This window comes from Scleropages formosus, unplaced genomic scaffold (genome assembly GCF_900964775.1).
Source record: "Scleropages formosus unplaced genomic scaffold, fSclFor1.1, whole genome shotgun sequence".
Taxonomy (NCBI): domain Eukaryota; kingdom Metazoa; phylum Chordata; class Actinopteri; order Osteoglossiformes; family Osteoglossidae; genus Scleropages; species Scleropages formosus.
This window is the reverse complement of record NW_021641048.1, coordinates 111811-122099: the sequence shown is the minus strand read 5'-3', so window position 1 is coordinate 122099 and position 10289 is coordinate 111811. Positions and strand designations below refer to the sequence as shown.

The following is a 10289-nucleotide window of genomic DNA, read 5'->3' as shown; positions in this document are numbered from 1 at the left end:
GTGTTCTCTCACTGCCTGGTTCCTCAATCACATCTTGCCTTCACCAGTATATCTATTCTCCCCCTAATTTCATTCCTACATCTCAATGTGACCTAATTTAGGTTTTGAGAGCTACATTAATATTTTGAAGAGAAGACCTTGTGACATATATGAAAATACACATTGCCTTGAGTTGTTTTAACTCTGCCTGTGTTACAACTTTAAAATTAAAAGTTCAAAGTAATTGCATACAATCTGTGAGAACTTATAACTAAACCCCTTATGTTCCCCTAGCTACGTAATTATTTTGAAAACAATGCCAATACAATACCTCATAGCAACAAACGTGTCACGTCCAGTCTATCGTGGTGGCATAGCAAGCAAAAAGGAAAAAAATTGCCACTGTCATCTTATGGATCTCGAAGCTTGAAACACTCCCTCTAGATAAGGGTGCTATGACCAGAAATTGGAAGCCTCTTTCCCCTTCCCCCACTATCAAACAAGGTGGTATACATGAGGTTCTGAATCTGTTGTTTCTGCTGTTGCAATGATTTGAGGCCCAGGTATCCAACAGGTGGCAGTTTTTTTTTTTATTACAATCTGTTTACAGTTCATGAATACAAATGCAGGAGAAATTACTGCATGTTTCCTAAACCAGCAGAACAACAGGAAGGGAAAGAAAGCCACAATAAAGACATACAGCTGTCACTGACAAACAGAATGCAAACATGTCTGAAAGAAGCCTGCAGCAGTGGGCTGCCATAAGCATTACATCTCCATATTGGTCCTGGATGACACTGAGGCGCTCCTCCTACACTTAGCGGGAAAATTGTCTTTTGTCACTCTTGCCTTTGCTCACATGCTTGAAGATCTTGGATTTGTGCACATTCTTGGACTTCTGGTAGCCAAAGCCACCGCCTCCACCTCTCTTCTGTAGCTTTATTCCCTTGCTGCTGTTCACATCTTGGAGGAACGCCAGTTAAGGAGAATTGTGCATGCAACAATTCTGCCAAGACTCATTAAATCAATTTACCACCACTTTCCATTCCGTTTCTGGCAGGCGTACTCAAATTTTCATCCTGTACTGTAAATTAATTGGTTCCAGGTCAATGAGAACACATGAACAGTCATGTTCTAATGACGGAAAGACCAAATGAACATTATTTTAACTGCCCTGCAACCCGAAGGCTTTCAGGTCTCTTTGAATGTGTCTGCTACATGAACAATAAGACTGACAGAAATGCAGGTGATGCACCTCCTTTATACCTTAAACAGCACTGTGCTGTTTGACTAAACTAGCATGCCTGTAAGGGCCTTCCTTTAAAAAAGAAAGAATCCAACCAAGTGACTCATGAAAACAAGGGCACAAATATGCTGTGCCAGTTGTAATTCCTGGGAAAACGAATAAAAAGCACTTCCGAGAGCAGTGTAAAAATATACACAAAGAATAAGCAATGCTGAAATGTTTGGAAAGGATACTGAGGTCAACATAAGGAGGAACTTTAAAGCCAAAAGACAGCGCCACCTTCTGGAGGTCTAGGGTGTTGACACTGTAGATCTGCTTCAAGGAGTGAGAGTCATACGCTCGCACATACGACTTATATGCCTCCTGTGCTGACTTGTGCAGATAGTAGTTCTTCTCGATGAGCTTCTCCAGCTGCAAGGGACACAATCAGTGCACTTGAGTCCGTTTATCTCAAGTTCATGATCTACTTCAGACCATTGTTCTTCCACAGCCTCCAGATTTAATGTCATACTTGCCAGAGGGCCCCAAAAGTGGTTCATTTCCACCTGTATTACTGCACAAGCTGGGTGAAAGAGCCTACCTGGGACTGAATATCTGATATTTTGCTCCAGGAGAATTCAAACTCACTCAGTGGAACCTGAAATGAGGATAAATCAGAATGCATTTTTATAAAATGCATAAAAGAATAAAAAAATAACTTTGAAATTACCTAACAGTATTTAGTCTTTAGATAAGTATGGTGTGCAGAACTTGAATATGGAATCCTGAGAGTTACCTTCGCTTGTTTCAGAAACCGAAGGAAGCCCAGTTCCTCAGGCCTGAGGATTAGGAGGGCGTGGCCTCTTCCATTAATCCCACGAGCTGTCCTACCAACGCGGTGAATGTATTCCTAACAAGAGAAACGTTACATAAATGTTATATAATACATAGTTATATAAATGTTTAATGCCTTATCATTAGACCTTCTCAGTCTATTTCAGTAAAACCCACTGGGTTACACTGAAAAGACCCAGTTATCCTCCCACTTGGAGCTCCACCATGAGATGCCCCTAGGAGGCCCCTACCAAAATGAAACTACTATAAACTGTTCTCATTTATGCATACATGAAAACAAAAGTAAAATAAAAAGAAAACACTAAGTATTGTGTAGAAATAATACAACTCCTTGTCTAAAATTTACCCATGAAGAATCACTTGTTTTGAGCTACTTTGGTTTTCACAAATATGGACATTTAACAACAATTTAAAATCATCACCAACCACAGCACAACTGGCACACAAAATCACTGCAGTGACTTTCCAAGTACTCCATTATAGAGCCTTTTAATGTATTCACTGACCAGACAAGAAAGGCACAGATAAATACACACTACATGTAGTCAAAACAACTGGCCCACTAATTCAAACCACTAGCTGGATTTTTCTTGAGCAAGCTGAGAAACCCTACCCAAAGAACACAGCAGTGAATCATCTTCTCCCACTGAGGACCTCAGTAGCACACACATCATATGTGCCCTGTGCTTACCTTGGGGTCATCTGGAGGGTCATACTGAACGATCCAATCAACCTCTGGGATGTCCAAGCCCCTGGCTGCCACATCAGTGCAGAGCAGGATACCAGAGTCTGCGTTGCAGAACTGGAAGAAGGTGGTGGTTCGCTTTGTCTGCTTCTGCTTACCCTGTTAGACAACAATTCCATTATACTGTGAAACACTCTTAAAAGTATTAATTAAGAGACAAAGATGCTCTAGTATCTCCAGTGCCAATTTGTAGGTCATACACCCATAGACCATAGATTCTATACTACCACTGAACTGATGACACAAGGAACACAGTCACTTACATGAATGGCCATGACAGGGAGGTCAATGTAATTTAGCAGCTCATAGTGGAACTTGACTGACATGCAGGAAGAGAAGAAAACCATGAGCTTCTTCTTGCGGTTCTTCTTCAGGAAGGTGAAGAGCAACAAGAACCTCTTCTCGGAAGAACACACCACATAGCCCTGAAATGGCACATATTTTTTGGTGCAACATGTAAGTTCTGAAAGACAATCTAGATCCAACTTAATTTCATGCAGTGAAGATATTATCCTATTATGCTTTTTTTTCCAGGACTCATCCTCTGATATCCAGTTCTGGTCTGCAGTTATTATACCACTTATTGTTAATCAGTCTGAATTTTTATTCATCTTGTCAGCCACACCTGCTCCGGGATGTGACATTTGGTCCGGTGCCATAAATCAAGATCGGATTTGGAAATTGCACCCAGAGAGTGAGAGACTGCGAGGCACAATGCACTGTGGGAACTATGTACCAACGCTCTCAGCTACAGCCTAGCATTGTATGGTGTCACATACATACATGTTTCCATTTGCATCTTCTGTTCTGCACCACTGTGCTTTAGTTTTCAAATTACTCATTTATTTAAATGTGAAATATATCCTTCCTCTTGCTCATGACAGTTCTCTCTCACACACACATACACAAGGTCCAATACCAAAAGAGGAATTAGCTCCCTCTCTCCCTGTTGAATCCCACTCAAAACATCTTTCAGCCTCACTTCTTCCATCATCTGCTATCTATTGCATCAATTTGCACTTCATTATCTGTTTAAAATAAACTGCACTCTACCGATTCTATATGCAGGTACCCCTGTAACGTATGCTGGTTAAACAGTGGAGACACTTTATAGAGAAAAAAACTTCGGCTACATGAATAAACGCAAAACTTTTATTGAATGAAACTCCAGGTAGGGTTAAATAAACCCCAAAACCTACAAAATGAAGATCTTCAATTAGGCTTGAACGCACTTCAAGGTCAGAGTTTCCTACATTTGTCCAACTGAGCTGTGCTAGGGTTGCAGCACTTACAAATACTAGCATAGCAGAAGCACAGCAGTTTAGTGATGTTGTGTGTGAACTGTCATGAGGAAGAGGAAGACTATGTGTCACATTTGAAGAAATTAATAATTTGAAAATTAAAGCACAGTGGTGCAGAACTGACAAAGATCTGATCATCTTCACTGTCAAGAAGGTGCAAAAACACAAAACTGGAAAGAGTGAAAATACTTTCTCACAGCACTGTAAGTCGAAGGACACAGGTACTTGGCTGCTCAAAACCTCTATTATGCAACAATGGAGAAGTCTCCAAAGGATTATATTTAACACACTGTTCAATGGGAAATCCACAGGAATGAAAACGCAAACACAGAACCCCAACAACCGTTACCTGCTCCAGGCCATCCACTGTTGCCTTTTCTTTGTTGTCATCCACACCTACATACAAAGGCTCTTTTTTCAGAGAGATCCTGGCCAGATCTTCCACTTTGCGGGTTTGCGTGGCAGAGAACAGCATAGTCTGCCTTCGCTCTGAGGGTAGGGGATGGAGAAACAGCTGTTCAGAGTTTCTTCAATAACGTGTAATACCACGGCAGACAGCCAACTATCAAAAATAGTACGGAAAAGGAGCATACTGGATTAAATATCACTGCTGACTAGTTCTTTGTACTTACAAACAAAGAAAAAAAATCTACTCATACCTACACAGTTTTTTTACACTGACAATTGATTTTTAATGAATTCTTTACTATGATGAAGATTATAAAATAAATAATTGCAGAATTCACAAAACTTTCAGTGCATGCATCCGATTAGTATTACATACTTGGCAAAAGTTTAATGATCTGCTTGAGCTCCTCTTCAAATCCCACTTCCAGAATGCGGTCAGCTTCATCGATGATCAGGCACTGGAGGTTCTTGTACATGAACCCAGGTGTGTTCTTCAAGACACAGAGTACAGTGTTTAGCAAATTTCACCTGTAGCAGAGAACCTTATTATTAAGAACCAGTGGAAAAACAAAACAACTGTACAGTACCTGCAAGTGGTCTAGCAGCCTCCCTGGGGTGGCTACAAGAATGTTGATGCCATTGGCCAACTTCTGAGCCTCTGCAGAGCGGTTGCTGCCACCCATGATGAGGCCATAAGTGTGCACATGGTGAGCCATCAGTTCCTTCATCACCCCATACGTCTGCATGGCCAGCTCTCGGGTGGGTGACAGAATGATCACCCCCGTGCCTGAAACCAAAGGTAGACAAATTAAAAATGTCCAAAAACACACAACTTTTAAAACCAAGTGACACAGAGATCAACTGTAAGTGTACAACAAGGAAATAAAACAAGACTCGTGTATACAGTAAGCTTAGTGCAGCCTTGCTCCATTTAGGATGCCCAGAACTAAGACAAGAAGCACACAGTATACACTCTTATATTAAGCTGTCAGCAAACAGAATGTGACCACAGGTAAAGGGTATTTAAACATTCTCCATTATTCGAGCTTTCACTCCTGCCATCATGGGAAACTACAGCGCACACAATCCAGGTAGTGCTTAGAAAAGACTTTTAAAACTCAGCATGGAAAAAGCACAAGACTTGAGAGAAAGCAACTTTGCCACTTTGAAGGAACCACACAGTTTGGTAGCAGAGTGGCACAAAAGAAGCCAAACCCTAACTCTCCAGAAAGACAGCTTTAAACACATCGTAAGTTTGACAGAAAGCATGAGAACGAGCCGGCTGCAATGTGGGGCAGAGGTGTTATGTTCGTGTGGGCTCAAGCAAGAGCTTTAGGCAATATTCAAAATGCTATGTGTGGCGCAAATCTCAAGCAACACAGCCCATGTTCCATGGCTAAAGAACCACCAATCCTACTGCGAAGCAAGTGGCGGCAGCTCTGTACTGTTTCCCATGAGCATGTTGCTAAAACATAACAAATGGATGGGACACTTTTGGTGTTTTTAAATGATCACTTATAATGTAAATATATTGTGCGCGTGATTCAGTAGATTTGGAAAACTGGTCAAGGTGTTGCATACTTTTGCGTGGGAGTGTCCTTAGAGCTGTACTTTTGGAACTCTACATTGACACATTCAAACATGTTCTCATTGGTGTTCTGATGAGTGAGACATTTAGTCAAAACTGAGTCTTACCATTTCTGGGCATGAACTTCAGCTTGTAAATGAGCTCAATTGACGGAATGAGGAAGGCCAGCGTTTTCCCACTTCCAGTTTTAGCAGCCGCCAAGACATCCCTGTGCAACAGAAAACATGCAGTCACAAAGCAGTCTAGATCTCTTTGGGCTGAGTCTAACACGTAATCCACTGGAGCTTCCTGTGTGGAACTGAGGTTATATAAGAAAGGAAAAGTCTGTTTCAGCTTCCCATACACTTTGAAATACAGCCTTATCATCTCTACAGCTAAAGTCAGGAGGGACAATTGGCTAAAAAAGTCACTGACTGGAGGAGACAACCCATTAGATGTCCATAAGTGCCTCTTGGCTGCTGGAGACTTTAGTAAAAAGAAAGGAGGTACAATAATTTGATAATGCAAAGGAAAAAAACACAGAAGCAATTAAACTGCTGAAAAAAAGAACACAACTGAGGAAAAACTAGATTTTGAAGAAGACATTCAAAGTCACAGAAAAGCCTAAACTTTCACTTTATGCATCTTTTCCGGCAAACTGTACGTTTTAAACCACGTAGCGCTGCTGTCTCAAGTATAATAATAGTTATAATGCCTTTTTCAAATAACAGCACAAAAACATCAAATATCTATTAAAAGCACCATTGTGACTAGTGGCTCATGTCGATATTATGAGCTTAATGACAAGATTATGGCTTTCTCTGACATCTGGCACCATATACTCCCCATGTCCTTGTGAGTGGAAAGTGAGCTGTCACACAAGAAGATTTCTCCCAAACTGAAGCTTTTAAAAAACAGAAATCATGTACATTTATTTAGCAGATGCTTTTCTCCAAAGCAACTTCCAATGAACTTTATGTAGTGTTATCAGCCCACACACCTCATTCACCAAGGTGACTTACACTGCCAGATACACTACTTACAATGGGTCACTCATTCATACATAGTGAAACCCACTCTCTCTGTCACTCACACATTATGGGGAATCTGAACAGCATGTCTTTGAACTGTGGGAGGAAACCGGAGCACCCAGAGGAAATCCACGCAAACACAGAGAGAACACACAATCTCCACACAGACTGAGTGGCGATCAAACCCATGTCCTCTCGCACCACCCAGGCACTTTGAGACAGCAGCGTTACTTGCTGTGCCACCTACACTCAATGATTCACCGGTAAATGTGATGGGTGTGGCTCCATGGCCCATCCAGATGAGACACCTACACAGATTATTTCAAATACTATCTTTTTTTGTTCCGAAAGTACAGATGCACTGTGGAAAGTGCAAGTCTAATGGAAAAAGAACAGGAAATGGATTGGCATAGCCTCAGTTGCTGAGCTTCCTCATTACCTGCAGCAACTAATGAAGTAGTGACTGTTGCAAAGTCTGTTGCAAACTCACCTGCCCTCCAGCAAGGGCCGGATGGTCTTGTGCTGAATCTCTGTCATGTGCTGGAAACCCATGTCCTTCACTCCCTTCAGGGTGTTCTCACTCACCATCCCAGCCAGAGATTCAAAGGACGTGTCCTCAAAAGCACCTGGGCATCACAGGGAGAAGAAAACATTTGGCTGTGGCAACTACACAGAAAATCTGGAACACTTATGGCAATATACAAACACCACTTGAACCATGAGTCAAAGCTACGAGTAAGTGCACACATTGCAATGTGCATTTAAGTGATGCTTGGAAAACTTACAGCAACTGCATCATGAATTAGCTCTGTCAAACAATTACCAAAGTACTCCATCAACACCTCAGTTCGAAACTCATTTCATCTATTGTCGCATACAGTACATGCATGGAGGAACGGACAGGTACACAGAAATGATTTGCTTTACAACGCTCCAAGCTGGATTCTTTCCTCACACTAGTATTGGCACGTTTACCTTGTATTACTGGCTACATACCATCATACGCAAGCTACAATCACATAACATTCCTGGACTCCATTTACAAATCATTTGGTGCAACATACAGCACATTCAGCACTGCACTCTGGGCTTCATTCTATAGATGCATACCAGTAAGTCCTAGTGGAAGCTGCTGCTCTTCTTCTTCCTCTTTGTCATCATTCTTGCTCATCTCCTCTTCAGTCTCCGATTCCCCTTCCACGCTGTGAACCTCTCTGCTCCTGGACCCCGGTCCAGATTGTTCTGCACCTCTGGGACTTCTGTGAGAACCATCTTCCTCCTCTTGCTCCATCATGTCTCCATTCTCCTGCAGTTCATACTCCTCCTTTTTAGCCTTTTTAATCCCTTAAAAACAATTTGAAAAATGGAGTTATACAGTTCAGGATCACCCACAGCATGTGAGTGTGTGTTCCGCTGCTGTATATGGATGAGTAGTAAGTAATGTAGCAGACAGTGTAAGTCACCTTGGTGAAAAAGGGATGTGGGCTGGTAACACAACAGAGTTTGTTAGAAGTCACTCTTTGTTTGAAAGCAAAACATCTGCTAAACGAACAAATGTAAATGCTCTTCTCTCTGCACATTTTCAGGGGGATTTTTAAGAAGCAGGCAACACTGCCTTGAAACAGAGAACGTGGAAGTAAAGAAGTGTGAATCTCTTGAGCGCAACGAGGCTGCCATGTGCAACACAGACAGCTCATTGCCATTGGTGAAGACAAACCTGCAGCCTCATCCACCCGCTTTATTTTCCTTTTCTTCTTACTCTTCACGGGAGACCCACTGTCCGCTTCTTCTTGGCGCTCAGCTGCAGCTTCTTCACATTCCTTCCTTGTTTCTGAGAGCTTCTGGGCCACTGATTGCAGCTCCCTCCTCGTTTCAACAACAAGTTCTTCCATTAAATCGCAGGCACATCCTCCTGAACAGAAGAGAAGCAGAAAAGACCCTTACATCTTTCATAAATGTTAGCATTTAAAATACTTTTTTATCGAGTTCAATTGGAAGAACGTGGCCAGGCAGAGAAACGAACGGCGGAACTCCTCGGCTGCTCGTCACACTCGACGTCCGTCGTGTCACGACCTGGCCGGCGCGCTTAGTTTACAAGTAAACTATTTATTTCATTTAAAACTGCAGTAATAGAGTTAGAAAAATTACCGTTGTCGGCATTCACTTCTTCAGTCTGTTTCTCTAACAACTTCCGTTTCTTGTTTTTTTCAGTTCTTTTTTGAATTTTCTTCCGAAGGAGTTTCATCTGTAGGTCTGCCATGTTTGCGAGACACGTGCACGTGCGGGCGCTAGGACCCCTCTGTAGAGTAGGACCCATTTGACCGCCTGAAGGAAAATGAAACAGGGTGTCTCTCCTTTTGCCTGACGGAAAATTTTTACGACCGACACGTTTTCAACGAGAACGTCAAAAAACAAAAATACAGTATACAAAAAAAACACGTTAAAAGTATTATATATTTAAACATATATTACGGCACGGTAATGCTCTGTCCTGCTTCCGGTGCGTACACTACATGTACGTGTGGCGTCGTGTACGAGCGTGAAGAACGTTAGAGAAATTAGTCAATTCAATTGCTGTTATTAATTTTCGGCCGAATAAACATAACGTCTCTGTTATTTGGAACAACAGGTACACTCTATATAAAAAAGTCAATATTTCTTGAGAAGTGGGTTAAAATTACATTCTATCAGTATGGCAGCTTTGTACTGTAATTCTGGTGGACTGGACTCGTTTAGCAAACACTTCTTAAGTTTTTCGTAAGGCGACTTACGAATGCCAGATAACATAACACCAGTGAAACACACTCTGTCTATCTCACACACACACACACACGCACTGTGGGTGATTCTTGGTGGCACCAGTCCACCTGAACAGCATCACTTTGGACTGTGGGAGGAAACCAGAGCACCCAGAGGAAACCCACGCAGACACAGGGTGATGTGAACTCCACACTGACTGAGCGGGGATGGAACCCACGTCCCCTCACAGCACTCGTGCGCCGTGCCAGTTCTCCCTCAGGCGTACAAAGCGCTTCCCTCAAGTAAATGTTTCATCCAAAGACTTAAAAGACATTGACACGACGTCTGCCAGAAAAAGCTCTTCACATATTTTGGTTCCGAAGAGACAGACAAATTGTGGTCAGACCTTAATGTAGTGGAAACTTGATTCTTCTCCGAT

The 10289-nt window shown here is 42.1% G+C and overlaps 1 protein-coding gene across 1 annotated transcript; it reads right to left on the bottom strand.

Moving 5' to 3' along the window:
* Positions 1-73: 73 nt before the first annotated feature.
* LOC114909792 (ATP-dependent RNA helicase DDX18-like) lies at positions 74-8884 on the bottom strand. Its single transcript, XM_029249595.1, has 13 exons — positions 8829-8884; positions 8222-8455; positions 7602-7737; positions 6209-6309; positions 5101-5300; positions 4890-5004; positions 4455-4594; positions 3068-3229; positions 2751-2903; positions 2001-2114; positions 1806-1862; positions 1459-1636; positions 74-942 (listed from the first exon to the last, which is right to left on the bottom strand). The coding sequence occupies exons 2-13, from the start codon at positions 8403-8405 to the stop codon at positions 797-799; spliced, it is 1686 nt and encodes a 561-aa protein (XP_029105428.1). The 5' UTR covers positions 8406-8455; positions 8829-8884; the 3' UTR covers positions 74-796.
* Between the last annotated feature and the right edge of the window lie 1405 nt (positions 8885-10289).

Excerpts from the sequence above, each read along its gene's own strand:
- LOC114909792 (XM_029249595.1), bottom strand. The coding sequence starts at position 8,405 with ATGATGGAGCAAGAGGAGGAAGATGGTTCTCACAGAAGTCCCAGAGGT. Across the intron at positions 7,738-8,221 it reads GCTTCCACTAGGACTTACTG|GTGCTTTTGAGGACACGTCC; the intron begins GTATGCATCTAT and ends TGTGATGCCCAG. Across the intron at positions 5,005-5,100 it reads GGCTGCTAGACCACTTGCAG|AACACACCTGGGTTCATGTA; the intron begins GTACTGTACAGT and ends TGTGTCTTGAAG.